The sequence below is a fragment of the Sciurus vulgaris genome, assembly GCF_902686455.1.
Source record: "Sciurus vulgaris genome assembly, chromosome: 6".
Lineage (NCBI taxonomy): Eukaryota > Metazoa > Chordata > Mammalia > Rodentia > Sciuridae > Sciurus > Sciurus vulgaris.
This window is the reverse complement of record NC_136466.1, coordinates 18,490,044-18,511,425: the sequence shown is the minus strand read 5'-3', so window position 1 is coordinate 18,511,425 and position 21,382 is coordinate 18,490,044. Positions and strand designations below refer to the sequence as shown.

General features: G+C 36.9%; 1 protein-coding gene across 2 annotated transcripts; it reads left to right on the top strand.

Annotated features, from left to right (window-relative positions):
* The first annotated feature begins 808 nt into the window (after positions 1 to 808).
* On the top strand, positions 809 to 16,510 carry GABRA6 (gamma-aminobutyric acid type A receptor subunit alpha6). 2 transcript variants are annotated; one of them, XM_079145648.1, is made up of 9 exons: positions 811 to 1,343; positions 1,536 to 1,654; positions 2,169 to 2,236; positions 4,259 to 4,479; positions 4,564 to 4,646; positions 4,933 to 5,076; positions 5,459 to 5,611; positions 6,868 to 7,127; positions 15,438 to 16,510. In XM_079145648.1, exons 1-9 carry the CDS (start codon positions 1,282 to 1,284, stop codon positions 15,711 to 15,713), a joined length of 1,386 nt encoding a protein of 461 aa, XP_079001774.1. In that variant the 5' UTR covers positions 811 to 1,281; the 3' UTR covers positions 15,714 to 16,510. The 2 variants fall into 2 exon arrangements, with proteins under 2 accessions (XP_079001775.1, XP_079001774.1); XM_079145649.1 differs by lacking the exon at positions 4,933 to 5,076 and having other exon boundaries at positions 809 to 1,343.
* Positions 16,511 to 21,382: the final 4,872 nt, after the last annotated feature.

Genomic DNA, 21,382 nt, shown 5'->3' with positions numbered 1-21,382 from the left:
TCTTGCGTTGTTCCTGTTTTAACCTGTTTCTCTTTGGCTATATCTGATTTATTGAAATGATTGATGGCATGTCTTCTTGTGTGATTTTTAAGACCATGCTATATGTCTGTGTAGTTACCAAAGCTTTGTAGAATTTTAGATTCTGAAAATATGGATCATGAACAGCAGGACAATTGTGAACTGAAACATTTGATTTTTTGATCTGATATTCCTGAATTTTCACATTTTTTATTATGCTTTTAAATTATCTTAACTATGTTTTGTTTATTATGATTAATTTTATTTATTATAATTTCTATTATTTTCCTTTTAAAGATTAAAACTTTAAGGCTTAAGGAGAAAAACTTTTACTATACTTCCTCCTACCAGAACTAATAAAGAATGCTATTTCTTTGATTCAAGCATTTTTCTTTGGACTTAAGCAATCTTTATAAAATAGGGCCAGTAACTTCATGATTTACCATGGCTGTGGATGTTTTATTCTTGCAATATTTTTGCATTGAGGAAACTTAACCAGCCATTTCTCAGCATTGTCTTCTATAGACAATTTTATGAAACTGATCAAATTCCTAAAGAGAGCAGTAGCTTGAGAAAACAGGAGAATCTGCAACTTAGAGAAAATTACTCAGAGTAAGATGACATTGTTGTGGTGTGCTATAAGTGCTGGTAAATGAATAGTGAGGGGTTATTTTTAAATACAAAGGAAGGGTGTGTCTGCTGCCCATAAGGCAGACAAAAATCAGAAAGAGAATCCAGGAGCGTTCCAATATTGTTCAACTCTTCAAGCAGTAAGAGCTATGCAGGAATCCTTCTGTGAACCATAGAAATAATAAATGCTGAGCCCATTGGAACATAATCTCAATCAGCAAGATGCCACTGCTTTCCAGATTTCCTCACAGGCCCTGCTAATTCCATGCCAAAACTAGCAGTGGATTTCTTCCTTCTAATCTCCCCTAATGCCTTGTTCGATTATTGTCACTGCTCTCCGACCGTGCACTGTCCCTCCAGTCTTCATTTCCCAACTGAGTCAGGTGGAGGAGGTTGGGTGCCTGCAGGACGTAGTCTAAGACCACAAACCACCTCCTTCCACGTGAAGAGACAGAAACAAGATCAAAGACAGCCCGGGGAACCCTCAAAGTTTTTCTGACAGCCTCCTCATCTGTTGGATTACTGACTGGAAGCAAGCAAGGAAGAGGGATATGAGGGGTTTGGAGGATTTCTCTAGTTGATTGGCAAAGGAGAGCTGGTCCAGGGGAAGGAATAAACCAGGAGAAGGGTGAAATGGGCATTTCCGTGAATTGTAGGATGGTGTCACTTCTGCCCTGGCTATACATTATTTTATGGTGAGTAAGATATTTTTCCTTCTAGCTTTGAGGAAAGGGAAAGTATATGCCCACTGGGTGACTTCTCTACCGAACTGCAGAAGGAACCAGGGGTGGTGTAGCCTGTATTTGTGATGGGGTGAACTAGGGTAGCACAGACAACATATTTTCTCCGAGACCAGAAATGAGAAGCATTGATTGTCTTAACTTCAGGATAGAAAATGCTCTGGGGAAACTTGAAGATGACAGCAACTTCTACTCAGAAAACATCAGTCGAATCCTGGACAATCTGCTTGAAGGCTATGACAACCGGCTGCGGCCGGGATTTGGAGGTAAGAAGCTGTCTTTTTGCTAAGCCAAACACCTGAAGTTTCCTTCATCCTTTATAGCCCTTCCCAGTCCTAGAGGGGTGAGAAAGGGGGTAGGTCATCTGAGTGGTAAGGAATAGGGGTTCCAGAGACAGGCCATTCATGTATTCCTATTTAGTCTCTGACCCTTCTTCAATTAGTGACCTTATGGAAGTTACTTGATCCTCTATGTTAAGTATCCCTTAGCATTTGCTTCATGAAAAAATATATGTATGTATTTATGCATCATTATTTTATTAGAATGACAATTCCTTTCTCTTTCTTTCCTTAATATTTTCTCAATTATACTAGAATAAATTTAAAATAATACAACTAATGGGAGTTTTCAGAATTGAAAGATACAAGGTGGCCCATGACTGGAGCATCATAGAATCGACTACTGACTCTGGTTGTGGGTAGGGGATTTTTGGAGTCGTTAAGCCCAGTCTCCATTAATATGACTGGCAATAATCACCCCAACCCTCTGGGTTAATTCCAGGTGCTGTCACCGAAGTCAAAACAGACATTTATGTTACCAGCTTTGGACCCGTGTCAGATGTGGAGATGGTGAGTGATTGCTGATGGAGTTGGGGATTTTTACTTGGTAGAGGAGAGCTGAGTCCCACGACTAATGATAATGGGTCACCAAGCTTGGCTCTAGATGCATGATGCAATATGTGCATTCATGCTGAGAGGGCTCGGCCATTAGAGCAGATTACTGCTTAATCTTCACATTTCACTAAGGGCTCTGCTGGAACATTTTGGGCTGAAGGACTTTTAAAGATTAGATCCTCTCTTCCATCCACATAGCATGCACTGATTCTTTCCTACAAAGAGGAGAATTTCTTTTGAAGTCCTTATACAATTGTTTGAGTAGTTAAAACAAAACAAAACAAAACAAAAAGGATTCTGTGCCCTATAAAAGTATATGGAGGTACCTATGAAACTTAAAATATACCTGTCTTTTGCAGTACATCGTCGTCAGTCTACTTTGTTAAAACAGTAAAGGAGTACTTGGAACAGCTCACGCGTTCCACTTTTTACATTGCAATGGACCAGTGGGTGTTCTGGGGACTCTGTTCCAGGTACAGATGGCTGTAGGATTCGTAAGAAGGTATTTATAGTAAGTGGAGATGAAAACCTGAACTAGTCCTCTAGAACAAAGTGTATCATGATATTCTTTCACAGGTCTCAGGTAGCATTCCTTCCTTTGAAGCTAAAATACAAATACTAATGTGGAAACACACATAGCTGTCTTTAAATAGGTATGCCATTCCATTTTATTAGGGAAATATAATTCTGGATGGTTATTGGAGGTTTTATTTTATCTTTAGCCTTTTGAATTGACAAGAAAAGAAGAAAAAGGGATGAAAGGAAAAAAAAAAAGAGAAAGGAATAAAGGGGGAGGGAAAAGAGGGAGAGAGAAAGAAGAAATAAAAAAAAAAAAAAAAACCAGAAAGATGGGGAGAGATCTAGAAAGGGCTTTATGAAGAGATAAGTATCCTAAAACTTGAGATAAGTACCCGTAACCCAGAATGCTGATTATTTTAGTATTATATGATTCATTCAGATACTGACTCACCCCAGCTAGAAACAACCAGTAGTTCAACAGCTACTGATCATTTGAATCTAGGCATACTTGGAATTTTATCTCAGACATGTGTCTCCTTTAAAGTGCACTTGTAAAATATATTTGTATCCAAGTTAATGTAGCTTGGATATCTATTGTATGACTACATTGTGTGTTATATTTTTAAAACAAAATTACTACCAGTAATAATAGATATCATGAAGGAATTTATAAAGTAGACAAAACAATTATTGGCATTGCTTTGGTATAATTACAAGTTATTGTCAATAGCTTGTGCAATAACCTTATCAAAATTCCTAAAATTTTTGATGTTATTTCATGAAAGTCAAAAGTTTGTGGCTCTTAATATTTATATTCAGACTTAAATGATGTTCTGTTTGGAATAATCATGGTAACATTTGCTTGTATGTTCTCTGACAAGAATATAAAATAGTATGATGTGTGACCATAACATGCTAATCAGGTTTATTCTTGGGACTTTTCTGAATGATACTGCAATGCTCTGAGACTCTTTTGCTGGTGAATGAGGAACTGAGCAGAAGGGTGAGATTAACTGATGTAGTAAGGTCTGTACAAAGCCTAGACTATAAATATTTTCAAGTGTTTTTCTTCTAATTTAAATAGGGAGGTATGCATAGGTTCATAGATGGGAAGATAAATGATCGAACAGATGTAGAGAGAAAGTGAGGATAGCTGGAGTGGGGGAGAATGAGGTTTGCACAACACAGCATATCTTTTCTCTATTTGAGAAAAATAATGATTGGCCAAAAATCATTATTCATTAATGATAAATTATCCATTGATTATAATAATCAATTTCACATTGATTATAAAATCATTATTTACTTATTAAATTATTATTTAACTTTATTGAGAAATTATTGTCAGAAAATGTTGCTTTATTGCTTAATTTTAGAATTGAGTATAGAAGTTAGTGAATGAACTATTGTAAACAAAACCATATCCTCATTCTGTGTGACTATTTTATTATCTTTTAGGAGTATACAATGGACGTTTTCTTCCGCCAGACCTGGACTGATGAGAGGTTGAAGTTTGGGGGGCCAACTGAAATTCTGAGTTTAAATAACTTGATGGTCAGTAAAATCTGGACACCTGACACTTTTTTTAGGAATGGCAAAAAGTCAATTGCTCACAATATGACAACCCCTAATAAACTCTTCAGAATAATGCAGAATGGAACAATTCTCTACACCATGAGGTGAGGTTTCTCTAAATCTATTTTCTCTGCCCAATTGACTTGCCCATGGTACTAACTCAGAACCATTCGTTTCAATGTTCCCAGGCTGACCATCAATGCTGACTGTCCCATGAGGCTGGTTAACTTTCCTATGGATGGGCATGCTTGTCCACTCAAGTTTGGGAGTTGTAAGTTACAAAAAGTTTCCGAGTGTCAAATAATGCATTCAAAATATTCAATTATGTTATTCTAGTCAGAGATAGGGAAACAAAAGAGAAAAATTACTATAACACTTTCAGTATGATTTTAGGAATATACTTGGAGTCAATATCATAGAGTTGTTAGTTACCCCAATTGAAAAAATTTTTAAAAATTACATTTCCCTTTTTCTATAGACAATTCTTGCTTCAAATGAAAAAAACAAAAAGACAGATAGTCATATTCACTGCTATGCTTAACTTGTTTCAAATTCAGATGCTTACCCCAAAAGTGAAATCATATACACATGGAAAAAAGGACCACTTTACTCAGTAGAAGTCCCAGAAGAATCTTCTAGCCTCTTGCAGTATGATTTGATTGGACAAACTGTGTCTAGTGAGACAATTAAATCTAATACAGGTAAGAATTTGACTACTGCCTGTAATGTGACCCCAGTGCACATTTTCAAAACATTTATTTCTTTTCCCATTGCATTAGCCATTTTCAGCCAAACTTGCTGTTTTGAAGTGATGCATAGTTGTCTTCAAAATTGATTTTGCTACCAGATGCACTTAAAGATTTGCATAATCTTAGTATGAGTCTTTAGTACCCCACTGAAACAATGAACTTATGTCTCTTTGCTCTATCAGCTGCTGAGCAAGTAGCCTTTCATGAGTTGAAATGTCTTTGCTTGTTTTCTGCCAGCCCATGATAATTTAAAAATCTGCATGATTTATAGTCACCTGCATTCCTTTTGCAGACTGTCAAGAGCAATAATACTGATGTACGCGTCTTCCAACAGGTGAATATGTAATAATGACAGTTTATTTCCACTTGCAAAGGAAGATGGGCTACTTCATGATACAGATATATACTCCATGCATTATGACAGTCATTCTTTCCCAGGTGTCTTTCTGGATTAATAAGGAGTCAGTACCAGCAAGAACTGTCTTTGGTATGCTTTGCACTTTGTGTTCCATCTCTGTTTATCCTGCATCTCTCATTGCTTGTGTGTTTTGGGTGAATATTCACACCAGGGCACTTTTTCAAAACACAAAGGAAACAGACTCCTATCTCACTCAGACACATATTTGTAAAATGATGCTCATCATTTTGCAAGATGTGTAGTGAATCAACAAAAATATTGTCTCAGCAAGAATTCTGGCTAGTTTCCTATGACTTTCATATGCCCTATTTAGCAATATTTTATTTTGATTCGCTTTTTTATAAGGAAGGAAAAGCAGACAGGTAAAAACTGACATGTGAATCTGGGAAAACAAAAGGCAAAGAATACTGAACCTACTCATAGAGAAATTGTCTCTTACTTTTATTAGGTTGAATCATATGAAATTGTCCTTCTGCAGGTCTAAAATATCACCTATTTCTTATGGGTTGACCCAAATGTTTATTTCTCTTTATCACTACTAGTTCTGATGGATCAAAATAATAAGAAAAAGCAGTAACTAAAAATATTATCAGCAAAGAAATTCACATTTTGTGGATTTTCATGATTATAAATTTAGTAGTATAGAGAAAAGACCTGAGTTGAACTTAAATCTCCAACAGATCCTGATTACTTCAATTTAGTATATTAAATACATCTTTGTAAATTACAAAGTATATCTGCATAGTGATATTGACCATCAATGTCACACATCTCCTAAATCTATGAACTCCCCAAGTCTGAAGTTCAAGCAGGAGAACTGGTGGCAGATGAATGAGGAAATTTATTTTCTTGTGAGTAAATATTTTACCCTAAAACCAGGCCAAGAAATTCTTTTTGTAAAAAATGAGATAACCTAAGTTTATGTTAATACTCATAACAAATAGATTTCTCCATTGTTGTGAAAGATGTTATCAGCTACTAAAATTGACTCTAAATTTAAGATTTTTTTTTTTACTTACGTGATAATCATGTGTTGTTTTTTTCAAGCAGTAAGCAACTAGAACTAGTCATGAAAAATTTTATAATAAACTAATCCTGTTCAACAACTTTTGAGAAACTACATTGTATGAGTCACTGCACTAAGTTTGAATGATACAAAAATGACACAATTATGATAATAATTGTGAACAATTATAATGCAATAAGGTAACAAACGTTACTCTGCAGTGGTAGAGTGTTCGGTACTCCTACCAACATCTTCTCATTTGATTTCGCTATTGAATTCCTGATGCTAGTACTGAATTTCTCATTTTTTCTCATTTTAGGGATCACCACTGTTTTAACGATGACCACTTTAAGCATCAGTGCGAGGCACTCCTTGCCCAAGGTGTCATATGCAACCGCCATGGATTGGTTCATAGCTGTGTGCTTTGCTTTCGTCTTTTCTGCTCTCATTGAGTTTGCAGCTGTCAACTACTTCACCAATCTGCAGACACAGAAGGCCAAAAGGAAGGCACAGCTTGCAGCCCAACCCCCAGTGACAATATCAAAGGCAGCAGAACCCTTGGAAGCAGAGATTGTTGTGGTAATTGTTTTCTTTTCTCATGTTACCCACTACTTAGCAAAAGGCGGACCAAATAGTGATTACACACAAATAAACAGTCCAAAATAATAAGCTACGTAGTTACAAGTTGCATAACTCTAGTTCCAAGAGCAGGGCCGATTTTGCTTCCAACATTACAGAAAGAAAGCAAGGAACAATCCTTCATTTATCTTTGCTCCAAACTTTCGCATCCTTCTTTTATCATTTTTACTTGTACTGGCAGATTCCAGACCCTCAAAGGAGACCAGAAAATTCTGCTTAGCCTTTAGATGATTCCTTTGAACAGGTTCGCTTACACTAAATCAGAGAATAAAGTTAAAAAAATAAAAAATCCTAATGAGACTTCAGATTCTGAAAGAAAGAAACAGGAACTCTTATGGAATGAACAATTTTTGTTAGAGATCTTCTTGTTAATTTATTTCATGGGGGCAAGACATGAATGGTGAATAAGAGATTCTCTGAACTCTGAGTCACATCCAAATGTTTGATTCACATTAAAATATTCTTATATTTATGTTTGTATATTAGATACATGTACATGGATGTTCTATAATCAGTGAGAAATGCTCATAAATTTACATATAATTTGCTGAGGTCAAGCCCTGTTCCAGACAGGTATTTGAATAAAAAAACAAATGGTAACATTGTTATTTAAAGGGCCATAAATCGACTCCCACCTATCAGTTTCATAGATGAGTGAATACTCACACAATTAAGCTGGACACACTTTTTAAAATACATTTGAAAATTGATTGACAAGTATAACTTTGTTTTAATATAAACCCCAAAGAGTAAAACTTAGGAAAGAGATATTTTTTTGCTTATAAGATTGAGTAATGCAGACACTTTGAATTGGAAATTTCTTCCAATTGATGAATTTTAGCAAGCATTTCTAAATTTGAAAACCATGTGTAGATCAGTCATCTTTGTTTTACCTTTGTGATAAAAATTATAAAGCTATGTGTGCCTCTTCTCTCTGTGAGGAATTCCTTGACTAAAAATGTGATAATTCTGTTAATTGATCATTTTCACTTTGATAAAATAAGGTTACTTAAGAATTTACATATTTTCCAGGAAATGAGAGGTCAGCCTGATAATAAGTCAAGAGATATAATTTATAGATTATTTTTTTCTTGAATTAGCCACCATAGGAAGAGAAAAAAAAAAAAAAAAGAATGTAAAGGTCTGCCAGACAGTGACCTAGTATAATTACCTTCTTTTACAAATGGGAAAACAGGATTTCCAAGAAGAAAAATATTAATTACTACTGGATAGAAAAACTATCCAGAATTGATTCTAGAAATCTGAATATTCACAACATTGTGGAGAGTGAAGCCATCCTCTCCCCACGATTTCTTAAGGACTCAGATATACTAGAATATATACCATGGAATAAATTATTTTGAGAATGTAGGTGAGGCCAGTTCCCAAATTCTTCCTTTAACTTAATTATATATTCATATATTTGAGAATGTATGAATGATATATTTGAAAATGATTTTAGGTTTTATAAAATTAATTCTATTTTAATCTTTCTGAATGTATATGCGTATATATAAATATTGTCCAAAGCTCTTAACACAAATTTATACATGAATTATTTATCAGAATTCAGTTTAAAAACTTATTTGAGAAGTAGATTAAAATGAAAAAGAAAAATTAAGTAAAGATATGGTAAAAAGCAACTGGAATTATTTTGAATATACTTAGTGGTCAGATATTGAAATTGAAGATTACTATCTTTATCTTACTTTTTTTGAAATATGTAGTACTGAGAGGAATATGATTTCAAATCTCTGGAGAATATAGTAATCACCTCCTCAGGCTATTATTTTAAAGGTATAATTTATTAATAAGATAGAATTTAAGATCTCAGGTTTTCATATAAACTATCTCCTGCAATCCTAAAATAGTAACATATAATGAACAGGTCCTTTGGAAAACTGGATAAAAAATTGCATTTAAATCACTTTAACATACTTTTTCTTGCAAGTTGCCTTTTCTCTTAGTTTCACTTAGAATATTTTTAAACAATGAATAGGAGAATTTTGTTTATAAAAGGCTAAAATACAAAAATTAAAAACAAAAAAAACAAACGATGCAAACTTTGAACATATTAAAATAAATATAGGTGATTAAATAGGATGTTTTCATTTTGTTTGTTCATGTGAAACCTTGACAGGTTGCCTCATATAATGTAGAGGAACAAACATAAATTTCACATTTGCAATTTATATTACACAATGGTGCATTATGATTGCAAGGTCATTTTTTCCTTGCAAATACCGTGACATTTAAAAATGCCTATTCAGTTTCAATCAAAACATCATTTTTTTAATAAGCTGGACATGGAAATAGCAAACTAACATGATGAAGTTGAGATGAAATTGAATGCTTGGGTATTTTATGTGATTCTATGTTGTGTATTTTAAATATGTTCACTGCTTTTCATAGGAAACTAAGCACAATTGTTTATTACCTTTCTCACTTTGATTTTGACTTTGAAATTTAATATAATAATAGCAAATAATTCAGGCATTTAAAATCCAGGTCTCAAAATTAAAAAAGAAAAGAAAAGAAAACTCACACCTTAAGGCTAAATTCTCAAAAGTGCTCTATAGAATAGTCCTCTTGTGCTTTTGAGGCATTTGGAACTAGAAATTTGATTTCGTAGATTTTGAGAAGAAACTTCAGCAGCGTCTCTCCTGCTTATATGGTTGCTATTTTTATTTGGTGTGTTATCTTGACATTAAGGTCATTCCTGACTTTGTGGTTTCAGAAACTTTCATGTGTCTGGGGTATTCCTGTACCCCAGCCAGATGAAGTTTGGTTCTTGACCTTTTTTGGCATAGCTTGCTGGTTTTTTTTTCTTTTTTTTTTTTTTTTAATTTAATGATCTAAATCATTATTGCTGCATTTCTAAGAATGAATCATCCCTGCACCGTCTCTTAGAGTGTTGTCATTACTCCCGATTTGGCATGTTGTTTCTACAAGGGACATGAAACTTTTTGTTAATTATCTCCATACAAAATGGATCAAAATTCACTAGCCAGGAAAATGACTACATTTATACTGATTATATTGTTTATTCACTTTCTTTTATTTCCATCTGGCACCCATTTGTTGGGTGCTTGTGTATTCATTTAATAATTCATGCTGTTGAAGTGTTTGTTAAGTGCTTTTATGTGCCAAGCCCTTTACTGAGTGCTGAGTGACATCCTCATGGAGCTTCTTGTCCAAAAGGAAGAGAGGCCACTATGGAATAAACCAATTAATGGGCCTTTATAACTGTGATAAAGGCTATGGTCAGAGACATAGAATAGGATGAAGAACCTTGTGAGTGTCTCAGTTTGGATAGCGTCTCCATTTTTGGAGGAGTGAAGTCTAAACTGAGAAGAGAAAGATGAACCAGCCTCTGTTCTGGAAGCACTAAGTCAGTTGATAGAAACTTGGGTACAGAGGGAGAAATGAGACTTGTGTCCTTGTTGCCTCCTCTTCAAGGTGGGGCTGTGTGTGGTCCATTACCATGCTACCCTCACTTACATAGATGTGAAGGTTGCAAGGACAAAAGGTTTTCCTTCCCTCTTCCAGATTTTGCTAAGATTTTTTTAAATATTATCATTATGCTATAGAAATAAGGGTGGAATTAAGACATTTTGGGTTCTAAGAACCAGAAAGATCATGGTGCTGCCTGTGTATGGTTATACCACTGTGTAAATGATGGTGGAGAGTGGGGTGGACTAGAAGATGAGGAGTGTAAGGGGTTAGCTGTTTCTCCATATGTCCAATTCAATCCCCTCCCAATACTCCTTTCTGGAGTTGGGTTTCCCCTACCAATGCCGATGAATCCAGTTGATGCCAACAAGCTGTTTCACTGTAGAAATTCTGGAGTCATCTTTGCTCCCAAGTCTATTAGTTGTAATACAAATGCAAGCAGAGTTCCAATTTTCTCCATAATGATTAATATAATGGTTTTAAAAAATATTTCAAATACTAAATGTTCTCAAAACATATTCTCTCTGAAGTTTTTGTGTCCCTGCTAGCTTGTTCTATAAACAGTCACTTTGTCCATTTAGTAGTGCAGCCCTGGTTAGAATGTGTATATTAAGAGGTTACCCATTGAGCCCTCTCTTTTAAAACATAAAACTTGAAATTGTTCTAAATATTTCCTTAATGCCTTTTCCCTACACCAAATAATTGATTGCCGTACTGTCCATTTTGACTCAAAGCACCTTTGCAGTATGATGTTACTTAAAACAAAGAGGTGCTCTAAAAATACCCAAAGCAGGATGACACTCAGCAGCAGGGGAGCCCTGGAAAAATTCATAACCCCAGGTGTTCCACTCAAAACAGTGACAGCCCCAAGCTGAGCCCTCATCTGGACTCTGACAAAAGCCTATTTTGCCTTCAACGGAAGCTGCTGGGCTTACAGTAGAGTAGGAGGGTCCAATATAAGCCTGGAGCTCCAGTGGCTTGCAGGGTTGGCTTTCATTTTAGAAACTCAATGTGTTTTCTTCTAAATTGGTGTCCAGTCTCCTCAGGGTGCCACTTCTCCATTATCCAGTAGCCGATTATTGAGTGTGTACAGCGGCCAGGACTTTTGCAATTCCTTTTGCCTATCATATTTGCCGCCTGCTAGAAATGCAACCACCCCTCATTGCTGCTGGGCAGTGGAACACTGGTGACTCCAAAGCAGTGATTACCAAAGGGGACAGTACCCCCCGCCATACACACAGGACAGTAGGCAATGTCTGGAGACATTTTTGGTTGTCGCAACTTGGGGTGGAAGGTGTTACTGGTATCTCATCAGAGGAGGTGAGGAAAGCTGATCAATATCCTATAATGCACTAAACAGTCTGTCACAATGAGAATTATCCAACCCCGAATCCCAGTAGTCCTGAGTTTGAGAAATCATGCCTAAAACTGGGGATGAATATCATGGGAATTTCTAAGAATATAATCTTTGGTGTCTGAGAAGAATTAAATCCAGGCCTTGCCACTTATTGTCTGTGTGAATTTCCTGCTGTTGCTTCACCTCTGAAATGAATGTAATATGGCATTAAAGATGTCTTCAAGGAAAATTATGCAAACAAATTGCCTTATAATGCTGGTCAACAGTAAGCATTTAGAAATGGTAGCTACCATACAATGTAATATCAAAAAGTATTTTAAAATATAACATAGCATTATCATAAAACTTTGTTTTTCTCTCTTTTCCTGCCTCCGCTAACAAATCTTGGAAAATATTTAGATTTTAATTCATTTGTTCATTGAGCATAAGTTTATGAAAATAGTCCATGTTCTAGGCATGTGGAGCATTCATGCATGGAATAAGGTGTCCTATATCATCAAGGAAATTTCACAATAGGAAGGGTGATAAGCCGCACATAATAATTACATTTAGAACAGAAAGTGTGGCAATAGCCACACTAACTGTGATCCTAAGTAGACACAAAAGTGTATAAAGCCATCCTTAATCAGTGATATCAGTTGGTACATAAACTTGATATTGAAAGATGTCAAGGAAAGATAGAGATGGGACGGTAGGTGCACGTTATTCTAGCCTAAGAGGAGATCGAAGGTAAGTGAATGATAAGAATAAGACACAGACATACATTGGAGATAATTGAAAAATAGTTATAATTAAAATTTGCTGTGCAATGTGCTTGTGTGTGTGTGTGTCATACATTTTATTCAAATTCTTGAAAAATAGGAATAAGTTTGTGAGGAAAGTAGTGATTATACCTAACTTCAAAGATGAGATCGTGAAGCTTAGGGGAAAATCAGAATCTCTGAAATCTATGACCTAAGTCATATCAGAACTAAGTAGCAGATAGGGGACTGTAATCTGGGGATTTCCACCTCCCTTTCTCTCCTCACTCCCAGGCAACTCTCTCCAAAGATTATTGGGGCCAGTAATGAGGAAGGGAGTAATCCTATTCTACGGGACCCTTAATTCCAGGCTAATGCCATTTTACTGAAATTTTTCATGGTGTTTGGTTGTGAATGAAGACTTTCTCTCTGGACCAGGGATATTTGGCAATCCTCATTAAGTCTTCTGTGACAATGTGACAATGCTAAGAGATTCAGACACAGCTCTACCACCCCACACCCCTAGGTAGAAGAAGAAAATAACAGTGTCTTGCATTATTATGGCATATGATGATTTATAGTCACTTTTTCACTTCATTGAACTGGGCACACCTGCTTTCTTCCGGGAAAACAAAGACAAGTTTCAGACAGGTAATGTGTGCTACTAAAGGTCAAGATGATCCTGGAAAGAAAATCCGCTGAAGGCTTGCTCTCTTCCCACACCATCAAGATCTCTAGGACTTTTCCTAGGGGAAGGTATTTCAGTGTTCCCTATGTGTGGGAGGAGGGTGGCTGTTTATGGAGGGTAAAAACAGTGATGCTTTTTTCTCTTTCAGTTGGGCAATATTTTAATAGCATATTTAATGGATGAAAAAAAAATTAGAGTCTGAGAAACATGGTAGAAAACTCTTGTAAGGCGGTGCTAAGCTTATTCTCTAAGAGAGGCAGCATGCACTAAGACCAAAATACTGTTATTCTGGTTCCAACTATATAGTCTGGTGACCCTGAGGATTGATTCCTCTGATGTCACATATTTTAAATAGAGAATCTCACTTATTTCCTGTCCAAGATCGGCAGACTAGGTTTTCCTTTATTTTAAACCCTCTTCTACCTCCAAGAGTCATGATTTATTGAATTTTGTCTAGATTGCCTACTGTAATACTAATTCAATAGGTAAGATAGTCTTTGCTTAAAATTGTCAAATCAGACTTGAGTCCACAGATTCCTTTGTTTATTTGTTTTTTTCCTTTTTTTCTTTTTCTTTGGGTGAAGAAGTAGATTTTTCCGTAGTTTTCACTGGGCTTGAGCTCTCTATGATGACCACTATTATTTAGATACTCAGAAACTTGCATAGCAAATCAAAAGTGAAATTCAGGAGGGAAAACAGAAAGAAGAGATTCTTGGGGTTGTTATTCCTGCAGCACAAATGTCACCATATCAGCAGGTCATTTTGTCCTGTGGCTCAGCCAGCACAGGGGAGGTGGCTGTCTCATCCTGCTGCCTCAGGGTTGCTGGCTGAAGCCACAGGAGTCGGCCCACGTGAGAAGGATGCCCTGCCAGGCAGCAAAGTAGTGATTTTGCTGCCAGGGAGGAAACAAGGCCATTTTGCAAGGTCAGTGGTAATGTACAGCAAGTGTTTGAAGGTAGAGACCCAGCAAGACAACCTGGTCTCAAGGAGAGCGATTGTTACAGGATGTAGACAAGAAACAATAGGAATCAAAGGAAAGCCCCCTAGATTCAACAGGATGAAAGAAATCTAAATCAGACAGAATCCAAGTCTGTGAAACAGGCTCAATACTTTAGAGACAAGAAACTGTTGGGATAAAACAAGCATTGAAATTGACCAGTGGGCTTTTATTTTGCTAGCAGGGTGACCACAGACAAGGCATCTCTCCTCACTGGACTTAGCCTTCTCACCTGTCAGTGAATGTGTTAAACATTTCTTTCAATACTGAAGTTGATTGCTTTACAATGTCAGTAGAACAGAACATCTAATGGTCGAAAAGAACATGTAACTATTCTGAGGTCAATGTGGAGGGGACCTGGTGGAGAATTTCTGAGTGGGAAGAAGGCTTTCAGTATAGAGCTTCTAGGTGAAGAGGAAGATCTATGTCAAAGCATTAAGTCATCTCACTCAGCAGAAGGCTTTGTACTTGGTCACCAGCCATGGCCATACTCATTCTTCTTACATTTCTTAATTTTTCTTGTTAAATTTCATCTGGCTCAAACTCACAAGCAGGTGAATGTGAGGATGTGGGGTGAGTCTTTGTCTAGAGTGGTACCACTGACTGGCACTCTGGTTTCCTTGAATTGAGTAATTTGGAATCCACTTTCCACACATGTACACCATTGTCCATATCCAATGCCTAAATGGCCTTTGCTTACCTTGCAGCTGGCTTATCTTTTCCTAAAGTTGTAACGGTCTGTGTATTGTCTGCATCATGGAATATGCTAGGTATCAATTGTTGAGGCATTAAACTTTTAGAATGTCAGATGGAAGCAAGTTATTGTTTGAAACTCTTTTCAAAGGGTTTGTACACTTTCTTGGAAAAGTAGAAACATAAAATATACTAAGAGTTTGTAGATGTTTTAACTTACAAAGTAGTCAATAGTATTTGTCCATGGTGAAAAAAAAAAATGAGAGAATAAAGTGACTTCTCATCTTTTACCTAGTATGAATATCTCTGTTTTTTTCCACAGCATTCTGATTCCAAGTACCATCTGAAAAAAAGAATTACCTCGCTGACTTTGCCAATAGTTCCATCCCACGAAGGGAGCAAAGTCCTCACCAGAGCACCCATATTACAGCCCACGCCTGTCACCCCACCACCACTCTCGCCAACCTTTGGGGGTACCAGTAAAATAGACCAGTATTCACGAATTCTCTTCCCTGTTGCATTTACAGGATTCAATCTTGTCTACTGGATCGTTTATCTTTCCAAAGACACAATGGAAGTGAGTAGCAGGGTTGAATAGCTTGTGGGTAGGAAAATCTATACTCTTAACTTCCCATTTTCTGTATTTAAAAACATCACAATAGCATTGAGCCTTGTGTAGATGCTTTTCTGATATGAAATCAAGATTGAAAATCTGTAACTCATAGCTCTGAGGAAGCATGTATGGACCCTAAAGCAATAATGTTACCACTCACAATAAGTGGGAAATGGCTGAAAAATAGGACTTTTAAATATATTAGATGAAGTTTTCACAAGAGGATGGAGTCCAGATGAATTTGTCAACCTTTGTCCTTCATTATTCAATAATTTTTAATTGTCACTGCAAATAACATTTACCATGAGGCAGATGAGAAATCCTGACACTTTCAAAGGTTGCCTTAAATATGTTTATTTTGGCTTAGTTTACAAAAGTGCAAAATATAAATACAGTCTAAATATTTATTAGTAGGTTTATACCAGCATGTCGGAGGCCTTTATGCTAGGAAAATGCCTTTTGGTGGCATTGTAAAGCTTATATTGAATTTAGACATTTGTTTTTAACCTCGCTGTGCTCTTTTACCTCGGTAAAGTGTGGTATTGTATACATATAAATTATACATTGATAATAAATTATGTATGCATATGTACATAGCTTTAGTTTCACTGCTACACAGTGTTGTTTTATCCTATTCTCCTTTAAAATAATGTGCTTACCAGAATTCCATGAAGTTGTGGAAAATCTTAGAGATGTCAAGGAAGCTTTGTGTATTATAACTGTGGTTATCACTTGTAATTTCCACCTTTCTAAGTATATCACTAAATAAAATATGAATAAGCTTGGTTCTCTGGATCTGTTTCATCAACTAGGGAGAACAGTTTCCCTAGGTACTGAAAGATGTACTGGTTACCTGGTTACCTCTATCCCAGGGTTAGTGTCCCTGGTGATTCTAAGAGGTAGAGGTATAAAAGACTGGCTCAGTCACCTGACTGGGAAAAGACTGGAGTCCACATTTAAATAATTAATTCTTCCTCCCCACCTCTTCTATCAACAATGAAAAATGAATGAGACTACACTCCTCTTTCTATTATTGCAGTTCTTCCTGATGCTTCCTGTTTCTCTTACTTTGAACTGTTACAGGGAAACAGGAATTAGGAGTGGGAGAGAGAGAGAGAGCATGAAATGTGGTTTGTCCAAATGGATAAAAACTTCAGTAGACACCCTGGGCCTTAAGCATCATTGAAGTCACCCAGAGCTCAGCACCCTGAGCCACTACCCAGGAAAATGTAAAAATGCTCAAACAACCTTAATTGAAATAGCCTTTTACTAAGGCAAAGAGGCTGAGATTTCCATCCAACTTCTCCACAACTCAGTGCCTTACGTCTCTGGGAAACTCAGTTCTATTCTCATTTATAGAATGAGGAAACTGTTTTGGATCCCTCCCATGTCCTTTCCATTGTGTACACTTAGGTTGTTTCTTAACTATTTTTTCCTGTCCAAATGAACTTGTTATAACTATGCAGGGCCTGCTTCTATTTTCAGGAGTATATTAGATAGGTCAATATCAGGTAGGTAGGGTTCAATCATCTCAGAGACCATGCTGCATTTCACCTTCATTAAGAGTCCTGTAAAGTATGTACTGCTGTTTTCTCCATTTAGAGATGAGGAAACCAAGGCACAGAGAAGAGGAAAGCTTTTGCTTAAAATCAAATAGCAGTCAGATTCTATACCTGAGTCAAATCCAGAGAGTATGAATTGATAACTTGTTCACTTAACTTTAATCACATTTGTCTTCATGCAATTCAACGGGACTTTATGCCTTCCTCCCCACTGGTAATCTCTCCTCCATAATAATTTTCATGGTTTTCTGATAGCATCCATGTCCTTCCACAGCATTCATGGACATGTCACTGCAAAGGACATTATTCTTTCTCAGCACTTATGTTAGAAGATGAAATAGACAACTGATTAAAAGAAAATATTTTCTATATCTATAGGATTGTGTTATTGTGCAAAAGAACTCTTAGCAGTAACATTCCCCAGAAAACGATTTTGGAAACACCACTTTAGACACTATTTATATCATCTCTATCACTACCCCCCAATCAAACAGATGTGGGATTGAGTCTCTGAACGGACACATGACGTACTCCAGTTTCAACAGCTGTTTAGAAACCAAAGTATGACTGTGTAAAACTGAACCACAGTAGGTATTTCAACAGAGGGAATTTCATATAGAAGGACCTGTTAAGCCACACAGAGATGTTAACTGTGAAAGCAATATGGAACAGGAAAGAATGGGGTAACAGAACCTAGAAATAGGGACAAGAGACTTATGGAGCTGAACTCGGTCACTTGAGGAAAAGACACCCTCTAGATCCCCACCACCCAGAGCTGGGATTCAGACTTCAAGGACAGGTTGCCCCTGGAAGCTCAGATCACTAGAGCAGGGCTTCTCAGAGCTGAGTGTCAGTTCTCCATGGTTTGCTGCTAGATTCTAGGAACTTGAAGGGAAACACTTGCACTTTTGGGAAAAGACTCAGGATGTACTGCTTAGCTGAAACTGGAGAAGAACATGATTCTGGGAATACGGAACAACTGGAGATGGAACCAACTGTTATCTCAGGGTGAAAGCAACACTGAATGGCAAAAAAAGTCAACAAAAGGACCCAATACCTGCCCTTTCCTCCTGCTTTCCTCCATCTCTCCAGTGTTTTCCATCAGCAGAACCAAACAGAAATTGTCTTGAGGAGAAGAAATAAAATTACAGGGTTTCAGCCCCATCATGATGAAATGAGATATAGACGGTTGGAAATGGAGCTGACAGATAATTGCTTACTAACTGGCATAATTTAGCCCTTTGGTGATTCAGAACTATATACATACTGCTGTACATTTTATACTGCTTCACAATAATAAGATGTGATTATCCTTTGTACAAACAGAAATACTCTTATAATTTTTCCAAAAAGGAAATATACAAAATCTTAGCAGTTATTGTATCTATCTCTAGGCAACAATCCTAGTATCATTTCTGAGTGAAGATATTTATTCTTATAATACAATTACAGCCCCACCTGAATTCTCTGTTTCCTAAATTCTCAATTATGAAAAAAGTACTTATATAAAATAGTTCAGGGGACAGGAGGAGGGAGATCAGAAAAAACGATTACTTAATATAAACAAATGTTTATATATTGTTTATATATCTGATCTTTATGCATGTGTACATTATAATTGCGAAAAAGCTGTCAAGTAAATCATAGCTATTACTGTCTCCATTTCTGCAATTGGCTACGTGACTACGGTTGTTATTTATATCTTTCTTCTTCTATTACCTTTTCTCTCAATTAGAATGTTACCTGGTAGATTTGAGGTTCTTTACGTAGAAGTGTTACAAAAGGGCTTTTTTTTTGGTACTGGAGATTGAACTTTGGGTGCTTAACTACTGAGTCACATTCCCAGTCCTTTATTTTTTATTTTTTTATTTTGAGACAGAGTCTCACTAAATTGCTGAGGCTGGCCTCAAACATGGCAGTTCTCCTGCTTCAGCCTCCCAAATCACTGGGATTATTGGCATGCACCACCACACCTGGCTCTACAGGTTCTAAATCTGGGTGTTGGACAATTTTGTCCGGTGTTAGACACTTCTGTTAGGAAAATTACTTCCACGAGCAAAAAAGTCCTAGAAACCCTTGAGGCTCTATGATTCCCAAATTTACTGCGAATTTCAGCCTCACCTTCCTTCCCAATTAATGCGCTGACATTCTCCTAGGTGACATGTCAAATGTAAGATTTCAATTTATATCATTACAATAGGCACAAATAAAATACACATCTGCTTTTTGAGAGAAGCAACTCCACCACAATATAAAAGTAAGAGACTCTTTATAACTGCCCAAAGGAGTTCTTTTGTTCTTTGTTCTTTGTACCGAAAATTAAAAGCTGTGAGCATAAAACTTTCTATAAATTCTCCAGTCAAAAGAGGACATCCGCACCCACCGTTATGATCATCATCATTGTAACTCTTAAAATAATTTAGTGCAGGAGACTTGGTTCTCAGGATACTTCATTATAATCAACTAAAAGTGATCACTTTAATAAACAGTAAGAGGACTTCATGTCACAAATCACCAGTGTCTCACTTTTAATTGGCAAGGGGGTCAGTCGTTCACTGTGGACATGCCCAAGGAAGCCCAGAGTCTCCTCTTACCAAATTCAATCCAGGCAGAAAAACAGCAATCAGTGTTAAGGCTGGACCTGGGGGACAAAGAGAAGGGGCTGGAGTTAAATCCTTGGTGGAAGACCCCCAGGAACTGGAGTCCAGAAATTTAAGAAGAAGGCAATATCCAGGGCATGATGAGGCTGCTCCTGAGAAGAGAGAGAGAACCTCAAGGTTACACTGACTGCTGCTGCCAGGTGCAGCAGCACCTGGAACTCATGTGGAACAGCAGTAGAAGGAGTGCAGAAGATCCTTGTTCCCTTTTCCTCTTGTCCTTTGCTTCCCTATTGTCTTTTCTCACAACTGGTGGGAAGCTTAGGAAAAGCGCATCATGACAAAGTCAAACCTAGAAAGTCAGGATTGCAACAGAGACACTAGGAAACGCAGTGACCCAAACTATCCTGGCATCCAGCTTCAGCCCTTGAAAATTGACTTATGGTTGAATTTCATGAGCAATGTTCAGTTGTTGCAGGAGCCGTGTAGAAGACAGGCTTCTGTCCTGAAGTACTTCCTGGTAAAGATCTACTTCTACATGTTACCACAGATGAGTAGATGTATGTGAACTGCTTAAAACAATGCGTGGTATGTCTAAGGTCTGGTCATGCACAACTGGTTAGCGTATCATCACCATCATCTCATTGTGTTCTAGCATTAAGCATTGATACATAATTGATAAAATTATGGTTAAAAGCATTCCCTGTCAGGTCATGTGTAATCATGAATGAATTTGCTTTTAACAAATGTTAGCTGATACAAAAACAAAAATCAGTACTGCAAAGTCTGAGTACTGCATGACTCTAGCTACTAAAAGTTTACAATGTCAAAGAGCTTCCCACAAAGTCTGGCTACTTGATCTTGTGATATCGTTTAATGATGCCTCAATTCATGATTGTGACAGATTAATGTACTCTGTCCTAGAAAAATCAATGGCAAATTATTGTTTTAAATCCTCCAGAACCCAAGCTGTATTCATCCTTCTGATGGTGTGTGTTAGTGAGCATGTGGGGTAGAAACTAGTGAGTAACTCTACAACATAAAGCCCTCTCAGGAGTCTTCAAGACTAGACTCCTTATATACCCAGTCAGAAAGCTAGCATGCTCGTACATTCCTGAAACCTGTTTGCTTGTTTCTTAGTTGTTAAAAACGGAATTGAGCACCTTTTTTGTATAACTTATGCATCTTAGTTCTAATTGAACACATTAACATTCCATAATTCAGCTTACTCTCAGATTATTTATGTGGTTGCTGCTGCTGGGTGGTTAACTTGTTTTCAATGTTTGATCTTAAGGTTTATCCAAATGTCAAAAGAATAAAGTCTCACTTTTGCATATAGTTCAATTTCCTAAAGATCTTAAGTTATTCAGACAACTAATAATGTGATATGAAGCCCAGAGCCCCCCCCCCCCGCTCCCCAGCACACCTGTAGAACATTCACAAGTAAGCCAAGATAAAGGCTAGAAAGCCAAGCAATTCACACACATAGCCACCA

What these genes read in the sequence shown, in the direction of transcription:
- GABRA6 (XM_079145648.1), top strand. Translation starts at nt 1,282, where the DNA reads ATGGGCATTTCCGTGAATTGTAGGATGGTGTCACTTCTGCCCTGGCTA. An exon ending in TGGCTATACATTATTTTATG is followed by an intron (nt 1,344 to 1,535) that starts GTGAGTAAGATA and finishes TCTTAACTTCAG; the next exon opens with GATAGAAAATGCTCTGGGGA. An exon ending in ACCAGCAAGAACTGTCTTTG is followed by an intron (nt 5,612 to 6,867) that starts GTATGCTTTGCA and finishes TTCTCATTTTAG; the next exon opens with GGATCACCACTGTTTTAACG.